A 21,855-nucleotide genomic window follows, 5' to 3' on the forward strand; every position below is an offset into this window, starting at 1 on the left:
CTACAGAATGTTCATGTTTTGTAGAGATGGTGTTTTGATTCAAAGCAAATTAAAAATTTAGATACATAATGGTAGTATTAATAAATTTGCTATTATCATGTATGACACTTACCTGGCAGGTATATATATAGCTATATCCTCTGTTGCACTGGCAGAATTTTCAAAACTCGCGGCAACCGCTAGATCACTGGTAGTTCAGGTGATCGCCACCCTGTTCCCATGGCGCTGGCGCTCGGAACCATTCCCATTTTCATAAGATGTTCTCTGCCAGCCGAACCGTCAACATCGTTGAGGGTTCCCTGCTAGGATTTCGAGCTCGTTGCTGACTTTTCACTATTTTGAACGGATTTTTTGGTATCGTATTGGAAAGTTAGATTGGCAATCGCTTTGGATTTTTCTTAAAATGTCTGATTCTGGTGTTATCTTTAGAGTGTGTGTGAAAGAAGGGTGTAAGGTGAGACTACCGAAAGCTTTGGTAGATCCTCACACTGTGTGTAAGAAATGTAGAGAGTGTGTGTGTACTTGGGACAATAGGTGTAATGAGTGTGAGAGTTTGAATGAAAAGGAGTGGAAGACTCTCACGAAATACGTGGAGAGATTGGAGAAAGATCGAGTTAGGAGATCTGTGTCTCGGAGTGAGAGGTCAGGCTCTTCTAGTAAGGCCTTGAATGATTCGGTGACTATTTCTCCACCTCCTTCCCAAGTATAAGTTGTAGCACCTTCCCCTCAGGTTTCTCCTGCGCCTGCTGCTGTTTCTGAGGATGCGAAGGACTCACATTATGTTCAAGTGTTTGCTGCCCTAGCATCAATGGGCGATCAGATTCAGCGTCTTACTGACAAAGTGGGTGTTTTTGATGTGTGTGACAGTGTAGTGGAGGGGGCGGCTGATCGTCTCTCTCGTGCTCCTAGACCTAGACCGCTTCCAAGCTCCCAGACCCAAGGGAGAAGGTATGTTGACAATCGAAGGGAGGCGAGAGGGGTCCCCATACGATTAGTCGTCCCTTCAGGCAGTCCTGTTGCGTCCCAGGCTGCAGCAGTCACTGTAGAAAAGGCGTCACTGGGAAGTGTTTTTCGTCTTCCGATAGCTCTGCGTCAGGCAAGTATCGGCGCTATGCGGAGGAATCGCGTCCCCTCAAGAGGACACACAGACCAGCCTCATCTCAGGACGAACTCGGCTACGCGCAATAGAGATGGAGTAGCCCCGAGATTTTCTCATCTAGTGCGGATGAGGACGATATTCCTGTTAAAAGGAGGAGAACATTTTGTTCAAGGGAGGACGCAAGACTTTCTATGGCAGGCGGTTCTCCTGAGAGAGACTATCGTTCTGCGTCCTGGGTGCACTCTCCTGTATCTTCTCCGTCTCGCAGACCTCAAGTCCATTCTCCTCATCGTACCAGTGCTTCACGACTTCGCTCTCCGCCTTCGCGTGCGATCCATCAGGAAACGGACACTAGTGACTTTCTCAGAGAGATGCAAGTGAAATTAGCCGACCTGGTTAAGTCTTGGGAAGCAATGGATCAGCCTTCCTCGAGACGTAAGGACGCGTTTCTCCCCGTTAAGTCCTCCAAGAGGACACATGATCAGAGTTTGCCTCCTCCTCCTTGTCCTTCGGTTTCTCGGACAGGACGCACGGTACCGGCTAAGACGGACGATCGCTCAGTTATGCAGAACAGCCCGATAGACGTACTTGGACGCAGCTCAAGCAATGGACGCAGGACGCAGCTCAAGCGATGGACGCAGAACGCAGGCAGCAGGACATTAACCCGTCTTCCTCCCGACAATTCCGAGAAGACTTTCGTCATGACGCGATGAAACATTCGCTTGCTAAACAAGTTTTGGATCCGTACGCTGGGGATATTCTTCGACAAGACGTTGGCTTACAGGAGGTTTCTTTTGTGGAAGAAGACGTTGAGGACTTAGCTTCTGAAGAGGAGAGAGATGTTGAAGCTCCGTCTTCTGATTATAAAAGGTTGACTGATTGTCTCCTGTCAATCTTCGAAGGGGAGTTTCAACCCTCAGCGCCGTTGTCCCCCCTTTTGCAGTTCTCAAGGAACAAAACCCCCAAGAAATCATCGTTTGTTCATGAAACTTGCCTGACAGATATATATATACCTGTATTTTCTGACGTCCGACAGAATTTCAAAACTCGCGGCACACGTAGTGGGCGGCCAGGTGGTAGTACCCATTCCCGCCGCTGGGAGGCGGATATCAGGAACCATTCCCATTTTCTATTCATATTTTTTCTGTCGCCGGTGCTGTAAACAACTGTTTGCAGTACCTCCGTCTAGGATTTTTGGATTATCTCGTTTCTAAGTATCTGGATTGACTTTTGGTTATCGACTCTGGATTGTTGGATTGGCACGCGTGATAGTGGACTGTTTTTTTAATTTGGATTGGCTTTTCTGTGTACATGATGTCAGGATTAAGTACAGGGAGTTTCAGAGTGTGTGAGGAGTGAATGTAAGGTGAGGCTTCTTAAACCTTCAGTTGATCCTCGCACAGTATGTATGGAATGCAGGGGGCATGTTTGTTTGGTTGATGATCGGTGTAATGAATGCAAGGATTTGACCGATGATGGATGGAAAATGTACGAGACCTATCGGCGTAAATTGGAGCGTGATAGAGTCAGGAGGGCTTCCTCCAGGAGCAGTTCTACGAAAGGTAAGGAATGTAACATTTCTCCCCCTCTAACACCGGTAGATTTTGTTTCACCTAAACCTGTGATGTTGCCTTCGGGCCCTGGAGATGTGTCTGGAGAAGGTAATGCCCTTTCTCTGATTCTCGAGTCTCTGCGCACTCTTGAATCTAAAGTGTTGGCCTTGGAAACTGGCCCTGTGAAAGTTTGTGAGTGTCGTAGCCCCTAGTGTTGTGGAGGGGGCGTCAGATCGGCCCCATAATGCCTCTAGGCTGAGACCTCTATCGGACTCCCAGGACTCAGGGAGGGAAAGGGTATGTCGAAAGCTGCAAGAGGGTTACGGGGGCTCCCCACCGATCTGGCGTACCTTCGGCAGGCCTTGTTGCAAAGTCCCAGGCTGCCAAGGAGCGCGCTCGAGCGCGTATCCTGAAGGACTGTTTCTCGTCCTCCGAAGCGTCCTCCCCGCGCAAGGGGTGGAGCGCTCGGAGTGACTCGCGTCCTCTGAAAAGGACTTTTCGTTGTGAGGACGCTTCACGTCCTTTTTCACCAGTTTCTTTGCGTTCTTCTCCGGATGCTTATGACGCCTTTCCTCCTCAGAAAAGAGGCAGGTTGTCTTCCGGTGAGGACGTCCAGTCGCGCTACGATTGCTCTTCGGAGAAGCAGGTAGCTGTACCTGTGAGAAGGAAGGAGGCGTCCCCTCGCCCCTCGCCTTCTCGCAGGTTCAGTCCTGCCCCTTCTAGTTCGTCACCTACGAAGAATATTCTTTTGTCCCTTCAGGACCAGCTTTCTGCTCTTATGGCTCAGAGGACTCGCCCAGCAGCAGTCGAGCCTAAGCGGAGAAAGGACGTCAGGCTGCCCGTCAAGAGGACGCAGTCGTCTCCTTCTCTCTCTCCTCGTTCGTCTCTTTCCCCGATTGCGTCTCCTTCGGATCATCGCCGATCTCGTTCTCCTGATAAAGCTTGCGCTCAGCAGGACGCTTTTCGCTATCATCAGGACGCTTTCTACGCGAAGCAGGACGCTTTTGAGGACGCTCGGCAGGACGCTTTCCGTTCTAAGCAGGACGCTTTACAAACAAGACAGGACGCTCAGCAGGACGCTTTCCATGCTAAGCAGGACGCTTTTCACGAGAAGCGGGACGCTTTTGAGGCCTCTCGTCAGGACGCTCGTGTGGACGCTCGGAGGGACGTGTCTCCTCATAAGGAGTTTGTTAGAGCGCATAGAGACTCTTTACCTTCTGGTCTTAGTAGTGCTATCAAGAAGCATAAGATCTCTTCAGTTAGAAGTAAGGCAGTCTCCGTTGTCTCACAGGGCGCTTGATACACCCAAGACGTTCTGCCTTCTTCAAGTGTTAAGGATCGTCGTAAGGACGATTCCGTGCCCGAAGCGTCAACTTCTAAGCAGCGGAAGTCTTTGTTTAAGCCTAGACCCGCTGGACGTACGCCCTCTCCGGATGGACGATCACCGGTTCCTCTTAAAGAAGAAGGGGAACTTAGTAGTCCTGCGAGCTCAGTGGAAGAGGAACCCCCTTTGGTTTCTTCTGTCTCTGACTATAAGGTTCTTGTGCGGCTGTTACGTTCGTCCTTCAGGGACAAGTTTCAGCCGGCAGCTCCTAGGTCTCCTCCCTCGAAACTTTCGTCTTCAAAGTCATTCAAGACACCGGAGTTTGTTGAGATGAAGACTTCTCTTTCAACCAAGAGGGCTTTCAAGAAGCTCCAGGACTTTATGACTCGAAGGAAGGATCAGGGCAAGACGACTTTCGCCCTTCCTCCCTCTAGACTCTCTGGGAAAGGAGGCGTGTGGTATGAGACCAAGGAAGACGTGGGTGTGAAGGTTCCTTCGTCTGCACTTGGGGACTTCTCCAGCTTAGTGGACGCCCAGAGGAGGTCCCTCTTATCAGCTGCCAAGGTGTCCTGGACTCCTTCGGAGACGGACCACCACTTGAAAGGACTGCTGCGCACGTTAGGAGTCTTCAACTTCTTGGACTGGTGCTTGGGAGTTCTAGACCTACAATCTAGAAGCCCTGACTCTCTCAGTCTGGGGGGAGCTGTCCAGTGTGTTATCATGTATGGACAAGGCCTTCAGGGATGGTTCGGAAGAGCTAATTTCTCACTTTTGGAACAGCTTTCCTTAGAAAAGAGCTCTTCTTTGTAATTTCACCGCAAAGTCGGTTACACCCGCTCAGAAAGCGGAATTGCTCTTTTCTCCTCTTTCGGACCATCTCTTCCCCCAGACGATGGTAAAAGATCTAGCGATTAGTTTGCAGGAGAAGGCGACCCAGGACCTATTAGCACAGTCCTCGAGGCGTCCAGCAGTTCTTCTTACATCACGTTTGTGAGACCTCCGAAGAAGTTAAACCCTTTCGCGGAGCTCTCGAGGGAGAGGGCTTTCAAGAGGAAGAGCTTCCTTTAAACCTAAGACAGCCAAATGAAGAACATGTCCTTCAGACGCCAGTCGGAGCCAGACTGAAGTTTTTTGCGGGTGCATGGAGACAGAGAGGGGCGGACCCTTGGACTCTCAAGATCGTAGAGCAAGGGTACAAGATCCCCTTTTTGCATCCTCCTCCTCTAACATCAACTCCCAGGGACCTTTCTCCGTCTTATCAGGGAGAGAAGAAACACATCCTTTTCGATCTTTTAGATCAGATGATCGAAAAAAGAGCGGTGGAGCAAGTCGTGGACCTGGGGTCACCAGGCTTCTACAACAGGATTTTCCTGGTACCGAAGCAGTCGTCGGGTTGGCGCCCAGTCCTAGATGTAAGCAGGCTCAATCTTTTTGTAGAAAAGAGCAAGTTCAAGATGGAGACGCCTCAGTCAGTGCTAGGAGCCTTGAGACCTGGCGACTGGATGGTGTCCCTAGACCTGCAGGACGCGTACTTTCACGTCCCCGTCCACCCTCTTTCAAGGAAGTACCTGAGATTCGTCTTAGGAAACAGAGTATGGCAATTCAGAGCCCTTTGTTTCGGTCTCAGCTCGGCTCCGATGGTCTTTACCGTCATAATGAAGAATGTAGCGAGGTGGTTACATTCTTCAGGGATCAGAATATCCCTATACCTCGACGATTGGTTGATCAGAGCGTCGTCGAAAGGGAAATGTCTGAAGGACCTTCAGTCAACTTTAGCCTTAGCGAAGTCCCTGGGACTCTTAGTCAACTCCGAAAAGTCACATCTGACCCCGACACAGTCCATCGTGTATCTGGGGATTCAGATGGATTCAGTGGCTTTTTGGGGCGTTTCCGTCCCAAGAACGTCAGCGTCTAGGCTTAGAGAAAGTCTCAGCCTTCCTAGGGAGAGAGACTTGCTCGGCGAGGGAATGGATGAGTCTGCTGGGCACCATTTCCTCGCTGGAAAAGTTTGTCTCCTTGGGAAGACTGCACCTCAGGCCTCTCCAATTTTTCCTAGCGGAAGAATGGAAAGCCAAGGAGGATCTGAATGCGATCTTGAAGATCTCAAATCCAGTGAAAAGCCACTTAAGATGGTGGCTCGACCCTCAGAAGTTGCGAGAGGGCTTATCCCTAAATCTTCTGAGCCCCGACCTAGTGTTGTTTTCAGACGCTTCCATTTCCGGTTGGGGAGCAACACTAGGAGGGGAAGAAGTGTCAGGCTCCTGGAGAGGGGAACAGGTAGCCTGGCACATCAATGTGAAAGAACTAGCAGCGATCTTCCTGTCGCTGCAGTTCTTTGAAGACAAAGTGACAGGCAAGGTCATCCAAGTCAACTCGGACAACACCACAGCCCTTGCATATCTGAAGAATCAGGGAGGAACACACTCCCGATCCCTTTTTCACCTGGCAAGGGAAGTTCTGCTATGGGCAGATGTGAGGCAGATCAAGATCCTGACAAGATTCGTCGCAGGGGTACAGAACGTCAGGGCGGACCTTCTCAGTCGACAAGATCAAATTCTGCCAACAGAGTGGACCTTACACCAAGAAGTGTGTCAACAACTGTGGAAGTTGTGGGGACGTCCTCTAGTCGACCTGTTCGCGACGTCGAGGACGAAGAGGCTTCCTCTGTATTGCTCCCCGGTCCTAGATCCAGGAGCAATTGCGGTGGATACATTGCTCTGGAGTTGGACAGGCCTAGACCTTTATGCCTTCCCTCCATTCAAGATCATGGGGGAAGTCATGAGGAAGTTTGCAGCTTCAGAGGGGACAAGGTTGACCCTGATCGCCCCGATGTGGCCAGCGAGAGAATGGTTCACAGAGGTCATGACATTCCTTGTGGACTTCCCAAGGACGTTGCCCTGGAGGAAAGATCTACTCAAACAGCCTCACTTCGAAAGGTATCACCAAAACCTCTCCGCTCTGGATCTGACTGCGTTCAGACTATCGAAAAGTTGGCCAGAGCAAGAGGTTTTCGAAAGCAGCTGCGAGAGCAATCGCTAATGCTAGAAGAGCCTCTTCAAGAGCTGTTTACCAATCGAAGTGGGCCTCCTTCAGGGCATGGTGCAGAAAGGAGGGAGTTTCCTCTTCCACGACCTCTGTGAACCAGATAGCCGATTTTCTGCTTTTCCTAAGAAATGTGCAAAAATTGGCAGTCCCGACCATCAAGGGATATAAGAGTATGTTGTCAGCCGTTTTTCGACACAGAGGACTGGACCTCTCTGACAACAAGGATCTCCATGACCTCTTGAGATAATTTGAAACCACCAAGATTCCACAAGCGAGACCGCCTTCATGGAACCTCGACGTGGTTCTTAAACATTTAATGTCAAGTCCGTTTGAACCTCTCCACGAAGCGTCTCTACGGAACTTGACGAAGAAAGCGCTTTTTCTAACTTCTCTGGCGACGGCGAAGAGAGTTAGTGAAATCCAAGCGTTCAGTAGCCAAGTGGGCTTCAAGGGGGACAACACTGTTTGCTCGTTGAGTCCAACTTTCTTGGCTAAGAATGAGAACCCGTCTAACCCTTGGCCCAAGAGCTTTGAGATCAAAGGTATGTCGAGTCTCGTGGGTCAAGAACCAGAGAGAGCCCTAGGGCTCTCAAGTTCTATATTCACAGAACTAAAGAGGTGAGAGGTCCCTCGGGTAATCTCTGGTGCTCAGTGAAAAGACCAGAATTGCCTTTGTCGAAGAATGCTGTGGCTTTCTTTCTGAGGGACGTCATTAAAGAGGCTCATTCATCTTGCCAGAAGACTGATTTGAGCCTCTTACGAGTGAAAGCTCACAAAGTCAGAGCCGTAGCTACCTCTCTTGCCTTCCAAAGGAATATGTCTATCAAGGATATCCTTGATAGCACCTTTTGGAGGAGCAATTCCGTATTCGCCTCACATTACCTACGGGATGTGAGAACGATTTACGAGAACTGTAGTTCTTTGGGGCCATACATTTCTGCGGACACAGTTTTGGGGGCTGAAGGTAGCTCTCTCCCTATCCCTTAGCTTAGAATAGGTTAGTTTTATTGTTGTGTTTCTGGTTGATGGTGAGATCTTCTGTGAAAATCTCCCATTCTTTAGTTTAACTGTCAGGGGTTTTTTTGGTTAGTTGGTCAGGTGGTGGTCAGTTGCTCCGTAGCCCTCATATGGATGGTCCGATGATCTTGTCACATTGTGGTTACGTCCCCGTTGACAGAGCATCCAGAGCGCACCAGCACTACAGGTCTCCACCTGGCTGGCAACTCTGATTAAAGCAGAAGCAGGCTTAAGTGACAGTAATCACAGAGTCTACTTTGCTAACAGGTGAGGAACCAAGATGTACATCATCTACTTAATTTAAGTTTCCTAAAATCCTATTCTGTCTCTTCCCACCATCCGAAGGTGGGATTCAGCTATATATATATCTGTCAGGTAAGTTTCATGAACAAAATGTTATTGTTATAATACAATTAAGTTTGTTCATACTTACCGGGCAGATATATATAATTAGAGTGCCCACCCTCCTCCCCTCAGGAGACTGTGGCATGGATAAAATATGAATATAAATGGGAATGGTTCCTGATATCCGCCTCCCAGCGGCGGGAATGGGTACTACCACCTGGCCGCCCACTACGTGTGCCGCAAGTTTTGAAATTCTGTCGGACGTCAGAAAATACAGCTATATATATATCTGCCAGGTAATTATGAACAAACTTAATTGTATTATAACAAGTAACATTTTTTGAAGATGACTCTTTCTATTTCTGCCAAGAAAGCCCTTCAAAGGATTAACTCCTGGTTGAAGGAAAAGAGGGAAGCAGGGAAGACTTCTTTCTCCTTCCCTCCAGCCAAGTTGGCCTCGAAGTCTGGGGTCTGGTATGCAACAGGGGAAAGTCTCGGCCTGGGAGTACCTGCCTCCTCCCAGGGGGACTTTTCCAACATTGTAGACAGCTCCCGCAGGCATGCTCTGCACGCGGCCAAGATTTGGTGGACGTCTTCAGAGTTGGATCATCTTCTGAAGGGCATTTTCTGGACTTTTGAAGTGTTTAACTTCCTTGACTGGTCCTTGGGGGCTCTGGCTCGCACATTAGAAGACAAGGAATCGTCTGCTTCTCAACTGCCAAGCAGTATTATGTCCTGCATGGACAAAGCCCTGAGAGATGAGGCGAACGAATTGGCGTCCCTCTTTACGGCAGGAGTGTTGAAGAAGAGGTCCCTCCTGTGCTCTTTTGCAGCAAAGGGCGTTTCTAATGCGCAGAAATCGGAGTTGGTTTTCTCCCCACTCTCAGAACAGCCTTTTCCTTCAGAATTGATTAAGGACATCTCGCTATCTTTGACTCAGAAGGCGACTCAGGACCTTTTGACTTCGTCTGTAAGGAAATATTTGCCCCCCAAAGTGGTTAAGAAGACACGTAAGGAGTCAAGACAGTCTCAACAGCCCTTTCGAGGCAAAATATTTTCTCGCCCCTCCTTTAGAGGTAAAAGGGCTCTTCCCAAGAGAGGGTCGAAGCCCGCTAACAAACAATGAAGCACAAGTCCTCCAGTCATCAGTTGGGGCCAAACTCCAGGAGTTTTGGGAAGTTTGGCACAACAAGGGAGCGGACCCTTGGGTCGTCACGATAGCCAGGGAAGGTTACAAGATCCCCTTCCTGAAGAAGCCTCCTCTTTCTACATCCCCGAGGGATCTTGGGGCTCATTACAACGATCCAGAGAAAGAAGAGGCCCTGCAGGAGCAAGTCCTCTCCATGATCAGGAAAGGAGCAATAGACCTGTTCTGGACCACTCATCCCCAGGATTCTACAACAGGCTTTTCTTGGTAGCGAAAGCCTCAGGCGGATGGAGGCCAGTGCTGGATGTAAGTTATCTCAACTTGTTTGTGGAAAAGACAAAATTCACCATGGAAACGAACGAATCAGTACTGGCAGCTTTGCGTCCAGGGGACTGGATGGTTACCCTGGACCTTCAAGACGTGTACTTCCACATCCCCATTCATCCGGGATCCAGGAAGTACTTAAGGTTTGTGATCCAGAACAGGGTCTTTCAGTTTAAAGCCCTTTGCTTCGGACTTTGCACGGCTCCGCAGGTGTTCACGAGAGTAATGTCGAACGTGGCGAAGTGGCTGCATCTACTAGGGATCAGGGTCTCTCTCTATCTAGACGACTGGCTTATAAGATCCCAATCAAGACAGCAATGTCTGGAGGACTTAGAAGTAACGTTGGAATTGACAAACGAATTGGGTCTGATGGTGAACTTAGAAAAGTCGAATCTGATCCCCAAACAGGAGCTAGTCTATTTTGGGGATTCTGATTTCCTCAGTGACTTTTCGGGCTTTTCCATCCCCCGACAGGCAAGTTCAGTGCCTTCTGAAAGTGCAAGCCTTACTAGAGAAAGACCAATGCTTGGCGCGAGAGTGGATTAGCTTACTGGGGACTCTCTCGTCGCTGGAGCGGTTCGTTTCTCTAGGAAGGCTTCGCATGAGACCCTTACAAATCTTCCTGAACGAAGTCTGGCCAAGAAAATCGCAACCGGATTCCTTCCTGTTTCGGATTCCTTACAAGATCAAGGAGGAATTGCAATGATGGCTAACTCCAGGAAAGTTAGCAGAGGGTGCGTCACTCCAGCAGAAGAACCCAGACCTTGTATTATTTTCAGACGCATCGGACGCAGGCTGGGGAGCGACTCTAGGCCCTCAAGAAGTGTCAGGTCGTTGGAGCAAGGAGGAAGTGTCTTGGCATATAAACAGGAAGGAACTGATGGCGATTTTCTTGGCTTTGAAAGCGTTCAAGGTGTTGATCCGCAACAAGGTTGTGCAGGTCAACGCAGACAATACCCCAGCTCTGGCATACATTCGCAAGCAAGGAGGAACTCCTTCAGTATCGCTGTGCAAGTTTGCAGAAGAAGTCCTTCTGTGGGCAGAGAAGGAGAACGTCACCCTGCTCACCAGGTTCATTCAAGGGGAGAAGAATGTGAGAGTGGACCTGTTGAGCAGGGAAGGTCAACTGCTGTCTACAGAGTGGACCCTACATCTAGAAGTATGCCAGAGCCTGTGGAATTTATGGGGTTGTCCAGTGGTGGACCTATTTGCGACCGCAACTACGTAGAGGTTACCGACATACTGCTCTCCAGTCCCAGACTGTCAAGCAGTCGCATTAGATGCCTTCCTTCTAGATTGGACGGGCCTCGATGCTTACGCCTTTCCCCCATTCAAAATTTTAGGAAAGGTTATGAAGAAGTTCAGGGAGAGTCAAGGGACAAAACTGACTCTCATAGCCCCCTACTGGCCGGCCCAAGATTGGTTCACAGAGATATACTGGAATGGACAGTCGACACACCAAGAACACTTCCAGCAAGAGTAGATCTACTCAAACAGCCTCACTTCAACAGGTATCACAAGAACACCCTCGCTCTGGGTCTGACTGTGTTCAGACTATCGAAAGACTTGTCAGAGCGAGGGAGTTTTCTAAAGAAGCGGCCAAAGCTGTGGCCAGAGCAAGAAGAACCTCAACAATCAAGGTGTACCAGGCGAAGTGGGAGACCTTTTGTAAGTGGTGCAAGAGTCGGAAGGTTTCTTCATCCAGTACCTCTGTGACCCAATTGCGGACTTCCTTCTGTATTTGAAGGAGGAAGCAGGGTTATCTACTCAGACAGTCAAAGGATACAGAAGTATGTTAGCCTCGGTTTTTAGACACAGAGGCTTAGACATTACCAACAATTTGGATCTGAGAGACCTCATAAGGTCCTTTGAAACAAGGAAGGAACATCGTTACAGGACTCCTCCTTGGAATCTAGATATAGTGCTGAAATTTCTAGGAACTAATAAGTTTGAACCGATGGGTCAAGCTTCTTTAAGAGATGTCTCGAAAAAGACTATCTTTTTGGTGGCCTTGGCCGCAGCGAAAAGAGTTAGTGAGCTGCAAGCCATTAGTAAACATGTTGGCTGGAAACATGACAAGGCAGTATGCTCTTTTCAGGAAGACTTCTTGGCCAAGAACAAAAATCCATCTCATCCTTGGCCAAGGTCTTTTGAGATTATGGGTCTGTCAGATCTTGTGGGACAAGAACAAGAAAGAGTTCTTTGTCCAGTAAGGGCTTTGCGCCATTATCTAGAGAGAACTAGGAGTATTAGAGGGACTTCAGAATCACTTTGGTGCTCTGTGAAGGACCCCAGCAGAGCCATGACTAAAAATGCTATCGCCTTCTTCCTAAGGGAGCTAATTAAGGAATCACATATGCTATGCCAAGAAGAGAACTTCGGTCTGCTTAAGGTTAAGGCGCACGAAGTGAGAGCGGTAGCTACGTCCTTGGCATTCAAGAGAAATATGGCCCTCAAGGATATTATTGAGACAACGTTTTGGAGGACTAATTCAGTTTTTGCCTCTCATTATCTTAGAAACGTCAAAACAATTTTTGACAACTGTCAAACGTTGGGCCCTTACGTATCCTCAGGTGCAGTATTGGGCAAAGGAGTTTCCACCCCATAACTTACGAACATGCTAGGATATTTTAATTAGTTTGTAGTGTTTTTATGGTTGTCTGAGAGGGTTTATTCCCTCTTCAGTCTATGAAGTGTAGTTTGTTAGGGATAATGTGTGTTTGTGGTTCAGGTGGACTAACATTTCCTAGCATGAATGCCCGTGGTGAGAGAGGCTAGGGTTTCCTGTCAACAAATTGGTCTTGTCCAGTTGTCAGACCCTTTTGATAGCTTCTTGAACATTCAGGTCACATCCTAGTTGAGAGCTACTAAGGTTTAGCAGGCTAAGAGGCAGGAGTCCTATGAAGTCAGCTACCTTAGCAGGTAAGGAACCAAAGAGTATTTTAAAATTTATTTTAAGTTTTAAACTCTGACGATGTTGCTGTCTTTGACCCACCCCCAAATGTGTCAATCAGCTATATATATACCTGCCAGGAAAGTGTCATACATGAAAATGACGTTATGATATAACAAAGTTTCATGTATACTTACCTGGCAGGTATATATAATTAAATTCCCACCCGCCTCCCCTCAGGAGACAGGGTTCAGAGAAAATCTTATGAAAATGGGAATGGTTCCGAGCGCCAGCCCCACGGGAACGGGGTGGCGATCACCTGAACTACCAGTGATCTAGCGGTTGCCGCGAGTTTTGAAAATTCTGCCAGTGCGACAGAGGATATAGCTATATATATACCTGCCAGGTAAGTATACATGAAACTTTGTTATATCATAATAACGTCATATTCTTCCAATTGACAGGTTGAAGGTTTGGTAAATGATTCGGTTAAAATGGGTGCAGAAGTAGTAATGGGTGGAAAGCGTCATGACCTGGGTGGCCTGTTTTTTGAGCCAACCATTTTGACTCAAGTTTCAGCAGAAATGCCATGTATCAGGGAGGAAATATTTGGACCAGTTGCTGCTATTCAAAAGTAAAGTATTGTTTACTTTTCTTCAAAGAAGAATATGTGGTGTCACAAGAAAAGGAACGTTTGTCTTTTGTCGAGTAAGATAATAAAAGTGTGTAAATTATAAGATTATTAATTTTAGTAATTCTTTTTGAAAGACAAACCAGCTGCCACAATGATTATGGTAAAAAGTAGTAGTTAGATGATGTTGACACCTCCATTTTTCTTTGTTTTAAATATATCCCATCTGTTATCAATGTCCACAAAAGGCAAGCAACCCTTTTTCTATATCCAATGTGACTGATAGAAAAGGGCTTGTGCATTCATTTTTTCCAAGAGACTATTTGCATATGTTACGTAGGTATAGTACCCAAAATATCATTCACTTATTGAAATCATGGCATAAGTATTTGAAGAATCTTGGAAATAAAATTGTTTTTAAAAAATTACAGACTTGAGTGAACTGGTGATAGTGGACTACCCATTGCCCTATCAACCGCTTGTTACTAGAATTTTCCATTGAAAATGAATTTACAGCCACAGATACAAAATTAGTTCCATTTTATTTGACAGTGAAAGTGATGGTAATAAAAGAAACTTATCAAGGATCCTCTTAGTGATGTATAAGTCCTTCAGTAGTAATGTAAGAAGAATATTGAAAAGGAATAACAACGTTCCAAAGTTCCCCCCTAATTCTCCATTGTTACCATATTTACACAGTTATTTTACAACTCATAGAGAAAATAATCTTTTAGGACCTGTATTTATCTCTGTAGATTCTGTTTCATATAAACATTCAAAATAGCATTCAGAATTTCTATCACCATAGTTAAGAACTATATCAGGCACCGATTGGATTACTTAATGATAATCAAACAAAAATTAAACAATATCATTGTTAGTCCTGACTCCCAAATAGTATGTTTATTAGAATATCTCAAAAATTAATTAGTCGGATGACCCACATCCTAATACATCCGTTATTATTTCCAGATTTGAAACTGAGGAGGAAGTTCTTGCAAAGGCCAATGCATGTCAACATGGATTAGCTGGGTACTTTTTCTCTCAAGATATTTCACAGGTTTGTACTTCATCTATTCATCTGTTAAAATACGTCACAACTTTAATTTTCCTACCCAAATATAAACTATTATTGTACTACTGATCTTATTTGCCTAACATGTCAAACTTGCCCACTCAAAATTTATTAAGGTTCAGAAGGGGGAAATGGATACAGAAACTGTTGGCACTGGACAGCATGGTAAAATCTAGACTTGAAGTTGCTGTCAGTATTGTTGAACAGGAATTTTTAAGATCCTTTCACACCTCTTTTCACTTATAAGTGAGATGTTTATATAAACATGATTTCAGTCATAGTTAGCTAAGACTGCCTTTTCATGAGTTTATTTCATAATCTTGGTATCAGTTCCTCCTCCCCTTTACAGAAATATTTCTTAACATTCTGTAATATCATAGACAAATATGCTCCGAGATGTTGAGTGACGTCTTTTAACGTAACCTCCACTTCTTTTGTCACGTGCTTCTCTTGAATTGTACATACATTTGTTTAGTATTCTTCAGTGAATTAGGTTACTAGGTGAGGACTCCAGAGTATCCCTGACAGGGTCTTCATCATCTTGGTTTTTTTTTTTCAAAACACTGCAATTTAGGGACTGTACACTCCTATTCCCTGCAGTAGGAACATACAGAAAGGGAGTCTGCGTTCACTCCCAAAACACAATGCTGTTCTAATTTTTGTACAGAAGAGTCAGGCATCATTGTCTGTACAACAGTCACTACCAAAATTAGAGAAAATCTTTTGTGGACCAGCCTGTTGTAGTTCAGAACACTAAGAGTGACACCCAGTCACCCATTCTCAACAAGCATATAGTATAGCACTAGGCTAATCGCTTTTAGATGTTTATTACTTTGAAGTAAATTAATCTGTAAACCTCAATTTAGATAAGTTCTTTTATCCTACAAAACTGACTGACATTAGACTGAATCGTTATTAACACTATTTTTACGGTGTTTCAGGTTTGGCGAGTTGCTCGCAGATTGGAGACTGGAATGATTGGGATTAACGAAGGTTTGATATCGGCAGCAGAGGCTGCTTTTGGTGGAATCAAAGAATCAGGAATAGGAAGGGAGGGGTCTAGACATGGAGTGGATGACTACACTCATATAAAGTATCTTTGTATGGGAGGAATTAATTAAGAGGGATTTGTAATCGGTGAACTTCTCGTTGTTTTGATTTTCAGAAACATTTGTGACTTGAATTTTTTAAATTAAATTATACTTAAGAGCATAGTTGGTGAGCAAATAAGAAATTTCAGTATGTACTCAGATATTACTGAGTGACTTGGGTCAGGGATTGACAATAGTTGAATTTTATATATTTTTTATAACTTGACTGTGAAAGTGAACACTAGTGACCAAATAAGAAAAGAGTAAAGTATGTTTTTAATATGATAAATATTGAGCAGCAAGAAAGCAAAAGTTTCTCATAATCCAGCAAGAGCAGATGAAAAATTTGATGCTTTACGTAAAATTAACTGAGGGTTTCTTGCTCTGATGCACAAATATATACTAATGCAGGCAACCTCAAGATGAGTATTGACCAGATAAAATAAGTTTATTTCTAGCTGGATGTAAATGTACAAACTTTGGGAAACATACCGTGAATGCCACCAAAAAGTAACCAGCCAAGTAATTAAATAATTAAAAAGGATGAGTTTGGTTGTCTGATGGTGTTAGTGTTCTGGTGAGTTTTGTCACCTCTTGTATCTTCTGCAATTTCTACCTGAATTCCTATCCAGCAAAAGTCCTTATCTTTGGCTCTCCAATATCTGGCCCTTCCCACTGATGGCATCCTGTCATTTCTCGTCCACCTTTTCTTAAATTCACTGGTCCTTTCCCCTCCTCAGACCATTGCAATCTTTATCAAGATTGTAATCTATTATCCAACCTCTAAACACATCTTTCAGGTATATGTACTGTACTTCCTTATTTGTAGTGTGATTTTCTAAATGAACTCGATCCATAAGTTTTTGAATGTTGTGGAGACATTTCTGTAGTTTCCTCTGTTTTCTATATAAATTTCGCCTCTACATAATAAAAAAAGTAATTTCCACAACATAATTTTATGCCTCTATTTAACTCAGGGTACTCCTATATTCACCAGGAACAAATTTCTCGCTTTTCATACTTCATCCAGGTTTTTGTTACCCCTTTGTATTCTTTCTTACTCCCCTGTTAATCCAGTATGTTGCCAGTTGAACAGACTTTCATTCTTCTTCAAGGCCTGCCTGTCTCCTTAATAATAATCCATCTCTTCTTAGTTTTTATACATATCAAACATCAGAATTCCTTACTCCTTTCCAAATTTAATTATTTGGAGCATCTGTGACACCATATCAGAAATTCCTTACCCTTTTAAACTTACGTACTCATTTGGAGCATCTTTGACATCATACTTACAATACATGGTACAGAATTGGTCTCCTCTACTTAATACTTGTCCACATTAGCCTCCTTCCCAATTATAATTTTTGTTTGTGCCTACATAAATTTTAAGCACTTTCTTTACCATAAAAGTTCTGTCAAACTTCTGTTAATGAAAGTATTTCATAAAACCTGCTGTTTTTGCTTTAGGAAATCTTGTGGATTTTGTTTCAGCTGGTACAGATATATAGTAGTTGCCAAATCTTAGGAATACTAAGTAGTGTTAAGGAGCATTTAAGTTGTACAGGTGCCCAAGATGCTCATTTAATGTTTAGTGTGAAGGTTTTGAAGCATGCAATAGTTACAGACTTTATGGTTTACAGTTACAAATTAGCATCAAACACTATATGATTTAAACCACAGTTCTGGTCAAAGTAACAAGTCAGTTATATGCCCGTTTTAGAGTAACGGGTACAAGGTAATTATTCATTTGCTCAGTTACCATACTTACATAGTTAACAATTGCAGGATATAGTCTTAATGTTAAAATTATTAGGTTATGGAAGAAATTTCTAGGACTCCTAATCATTCCACTGTAGAAGAGGATTTGCACTTCAAAATCTAAAATTCACCTAAGTAGATTTTATCCATGTATATTTTTGGTGACGTAGGATTGTTACCCAGAAGTAAAACTGTGGAACATTTACCTTTCCATGAAATAGTAGATGTCTGTAGTATTTCTGTACAAAGCAGTTACTTGTGTTGCTCATGTGAATACTCGTAAGTTTAAGCTGTATTCTAGTATGTATAACGGAGTGCTTCCTGCTTGCCTGCCTAAATAGTACGTATATTTTTGCCCTGTGGGTTAAAACTTATTATTCATTCCTTCCCTGTCACCAAGTGATATTGCATTGCGCGTAACATTTTTCACCTAAGTAGACAGCTGAGGTGCACCACTTCGTTCACTTGGTGTTTTTTAGTCTTTTATCTTAACGTTAACAGCATAGTACAGTGCCTGTACTGTGAGATTTGTTATTTTACTGATAAGTACAGGAATTGTACTTTGAAGTTTGTTATTGAACTGATAAGTAGTGGCTGTACTTTGAGATTTGTTATTTTAATTTATAAGTGTTATTGAACTGATAAGTAGTGGCTGTACTTTGAGATTTGTTATTTTACTTATAAGTAATGCACTTGTATTTTGAGATTTGTTATTTTACAGATAAGTATACAATGCCTACTCTTTGAGATTTTTGTTATTTTACTGATACTCTAATATGAATTTATACCTATTGCCCTCATAAAGTCTTTATTTTTAGAAATCATTATATGAATCATGAGAGATTCCTTCAGGTTTAGTAGTTCTATTATATGTAATATATAAGTTAAGGGGGTGTTATAATAAAGCAGAGTATATTAGAGGTGTTTGTTTTGTTTTTCTTATCATTACAAAGTTTGAGTGCACTACTGAGTTAACATTCTTAACTCTCATAGAGGTTGCTTAAAGATTTTGTTCCTAATAGAAGGATTAGATCTTATAAATATTCATTGTAATTGAACTTTTTTTTTTATTGGATAAACTATTTTAAATGAATTATAATTAAAAGTTTTGTTTTATACATTCAACTTCCCTGCCAGATATATACTTAGCTATAGACTCCGTCGTCTCCGACAGAATTTCAAATTTCGCGGCACACGCTACAGGTAGGTCAGGTGATCTACCGCCCTGCCCTGGGTGGCAGGACTAGGAAACCATCCCCGTTTTCTAATCAGAATTCTTCTGTCGCCCGGACCATCAACATTGTTGTTGGTTCCTCTCGATTGGTTTTTCTTTTTCACCGGCAATTGATCTTCTTGACCGACTTTGGTGACGTATATGGATTGTTGGATTGGCATACGCTTTTGTGGACTGTTTTGTGGACTGATTTTGGATTTTCTTTAAAATATGTCTGACTCTGGTATGGTTGTGAGACGTTGTGTGAATGTAGGCTGTAAGGTGAGGTTGCCGAAAGCTTCGGTAGACCCTCACACGGTATGCAAGAGGTGCAGGGAGTATGAATGTTCTTTTACTAATACTTGTAAGGATGTGAGAACTTGAGTGAGAACGAATGGAAGAATCTAACTAATTATTTAAAAAAGTTAGAAAGAGAAAGAGTGAGGAAGGCTTCTCATAGAAGTTTAAGTAGTTCGAGATCTGAACTAATTCCAAGCTTGGGATCTTCCCCAAGGGTAAGTATTGCTACTTCTCCTTCCATTGCAGCCCCTTCTCCTATTGCAGAACCTGTAGATCCAGCAAAAGAACTTGCAGATCTAAAGCAGCCTTCAAGTTGATGGAAAACAAAATGGCTGCCATACAAGGTAAGGCTAGTGATTTGTCAGTGGACAGTGATATGAGTGTCCCCAGTGTAGTGGAGGGGGCATCTGGTCGGCTCAGCAACGCTCCTAGGTCTAGACCTCTTCCAAGCTCACATGCCCAGAGGAGAAGGAATGTCGAAAGCCGAAAGGAGGTTGTTGGAGGAATCCCCACCGATCAGGTGTCCCTTCGGCGGTTTCTGTGACACCCCAGACTGCCAAGGACCGCTATTGTAAAAGCGTCCTACGTGAGTGTTTCTCGTCGTCGGGATCTTCATCACCGAGACGTGATTGGAGAGATCAGATCGATCTCGGCCTCTCAAGAGGAGTTGGAGGGCTCCGACTATCGACTCGAGCCCTGAAAACTTCCCTGAGGAGTCTCCATCGGGAGTGAAGAAGGCAAGAAGAGCCATTCTTTCAACCAGAGTGAGAGGAGGCAGGAGGTGGAGGCTCTGGACTCCTCCCCTCCTCCTTCCCCTCCTCCCGAAGAGGATAAAGAGGAGGCTACTAAGAGGTCATGATGGCGATGCAGGAACAGATTTCGTCGTTTGTAGGAGTCCTGTCAAAGGAGCCTCCTAGAAGGAAAGACACTTCCCTTCCTATTAAAAGATTCCTCCAAACGTATGGAGGTATTACCTCCAGGTATCGATACTCCTACTCGAGGTGAGGTTTCCGGTCCGAACCTGGATGAAACAATCAGACGTCTGGCACCGGCCAGGAGTGAGGAGTCACCAGGAGGCAGGAGCCAGCCAGGAGTGAGGAGTCAACCAGGAGGCAGAGCCCAGAGCCAAGAGTGTAGAGGCATCCAGGCAAGAGGCAAGAGCCAGGAGGCAGGAGCCAAGAGGCAGGAGCCAGGAGCCAAGAGGCAGGAGTCAGAGTCGGAGTCAGGAGTCAGGAGTCAGGAGTCAGGAGTCAGGAGTCAGGAGTCAGGAGTCAGGAGGCAGGAGCCAGGAGTCCGGAGGCAGGAGTCCGGAGTCAGGAGGCAGGAGTCAGGAGTCAGGAGGCAGGAGTCAGGAGCCAGGAGGCAGGAGTCAGGAGGCAAGAGTCAAGAGCCAGGAGGCAAGAGTCGGGGACTCGTTCCTGGAGGTTATGACTCTTCGCCAAATAGGAGCTCCTCTCCTTCAGAACATAGGAGGTCTTGGAAAGACTCTCCCTCCAAACGTGAACTTTCTCCTTCGTCTGATCGAGGGTTAGACGAGTTGTCTGACGACGAACCTCCTGCTAATAAGGGACTTTCTAGTTTATAAAGTCTTGGCCTCATTACTACTTCAAGAGTTTGGAGATTCTCTTAGTCCTGCGGCTCCTCCTTCTCCTCGTTCGCTCTTTTCGAGCTCAGCTACGGCTAAATCGTCGGCCTTTTTAAAAATGAAGCCTGCGATATCAATGAAGAAGGCACTCCATTCTTTAGATTCTTGGATGGACAAGAAGAAGGAGTTAGAAAGACGGTATTCTGCATGCCTCCTTCCAGATTGCACGGGAAGAGAGGTATTTGTATGGGACAGGAGAGACTATGGGTCTTTCTTTCACCTGCCTCTGCAGATGACCGAACTTTTCCAATTTAGTTGGAGGCCTCTAGACGTCACTCCTTCAGGATCGGTCAGAGCGACGTGGAGCACTTCAGAGTTGAACCACTTTCTAAAGGGACTTTTTGTCACTTTAGAGGTGTTCAATTTTCTGGATTGGTCACTCGGAGTTCTGGCCAACAAATCTAAGGATCCGGAGTTTCTGAAGAACCCAGAAATTCTCCATAGCGTCCTGTCCTGCATGGACAAGGCAGTACAGGATGGTTCGGGTGAAAGTGGCTTCCCTTTTTTGGTGCTGGTCTCCTGAAAAAGAGATCAGTGTATGGATCCCTATATCGAAAGGGGTTTCTCCGAGCCAGAGGACTGCCTTACTGTTCGCCCTCTATCAGATCATCTGTTTCCTTCTCAGTTAGTGAAGGATATATCTCGCTCGCTAACTGAGAACGGCGACACAAGACCTACTAACACAAACGTCCAAGAAAAGGACGACCGGTAGTGTCGACGGTGAAGAAGGAATCTCGTCCTACTCAGCAGCCCTTTCGTGGAGGTGCAGCGGCTCGTCCCCCTGCCAGAAGAAGAAAGCTCTGAAAAAGAGAGGAAGGTCTTCATTTAGGCCCTTCAAGAAATCAAAGTGACTTGTTGCTCCTCCAAGCACCAGTGGGCGCCAGACTCCTGAACTTTGCAGGAGTATGGGCAAAAAGGGGAGCCGACCTTTGGTCAGTGTCGGTCCTGAAGAAGGGATATGTAATCCCCTTCGACAACAGCCCGCCGCCCTAACATCTACGCCTCGGGAACTGTCAGCGAGGTACAGAGACCCGTTACTGAGAAAAAGACTCCTTCAAATGGTGGAGCAAATGTGGGAAAAAGAGGCCATCGAACTTGTGCAGGATCCACACTCCCCGGGATTTTACAATCGCCTTTTTTCTAGTACCAAAGGCATCGGGGGGGTGGTGGAGGCCAGTTCTGGACGTAAGCGCTCTGAATCGCTTCGTACAGAAAAAGAAGTTTCGTATGGAAACGTCCGCCTCTGTAATGTCGGCGCTTCGTCCAGGAGATTGGATGGTCTCTCTGGACCTGCAAGACGCATATTTCCACGTTCCCATTCACCATTTGTCAAAGAAATATCTTCGCTTTGTGATAGGAGACAAGATCTTTCAGTTCAGGGCTCTGTGCTTCGGT

At 45.2% G+C, this 21,855-nt stretch overlaps 1 protein-coding gene across 1 annotated transcript in view; it reads left to right on the forward strand.

The window, feature by feature from the left end:
- Positions 1–18,222, forward strand: part of LOC135222970 (succinate-semialdehyde dehydrogenase [NADP(+)] GabD-like) — a 39,845-nt gene extending 21,623 nt beyond the window's left edge. The window contains exons 10-12 of the mRNA XM_064261451.1: positions 13,212–13,381; positions 14,351–14,438; positions 15,395–18,222. Of these exons, the coding sequence (XP_064117521.1) occupies positions 13,212–13,381; positions 14,351–14,438; positions 15,395–15,574 (438 nt within the window). The 3' untranslated portion in view covers positions 15,575–18,222. The remainder of the gene's footprint in view (positions 1–13,211; positions 13,382–14,350; positions 14,439–15,394) is intronic.
- Positions 18,223–21,855: the final 3,633 nt, after the last annotated feature.

The sequence above is a fragment of the Macrobrachium nipponense genome, chromosome 8, assembly GCF_015104395.2.
Source record: "Macrobrachium nipponense isolate FS-2020 chromosome 8, ASM1510439v2, whole genome shotgun sequence".
NCBI lineage: Eukaryota > Metazoa > Arthropoda > Malacostraca > Decapoda > Palaemonidae > Macrobrachium > Macrobrachium nipponense.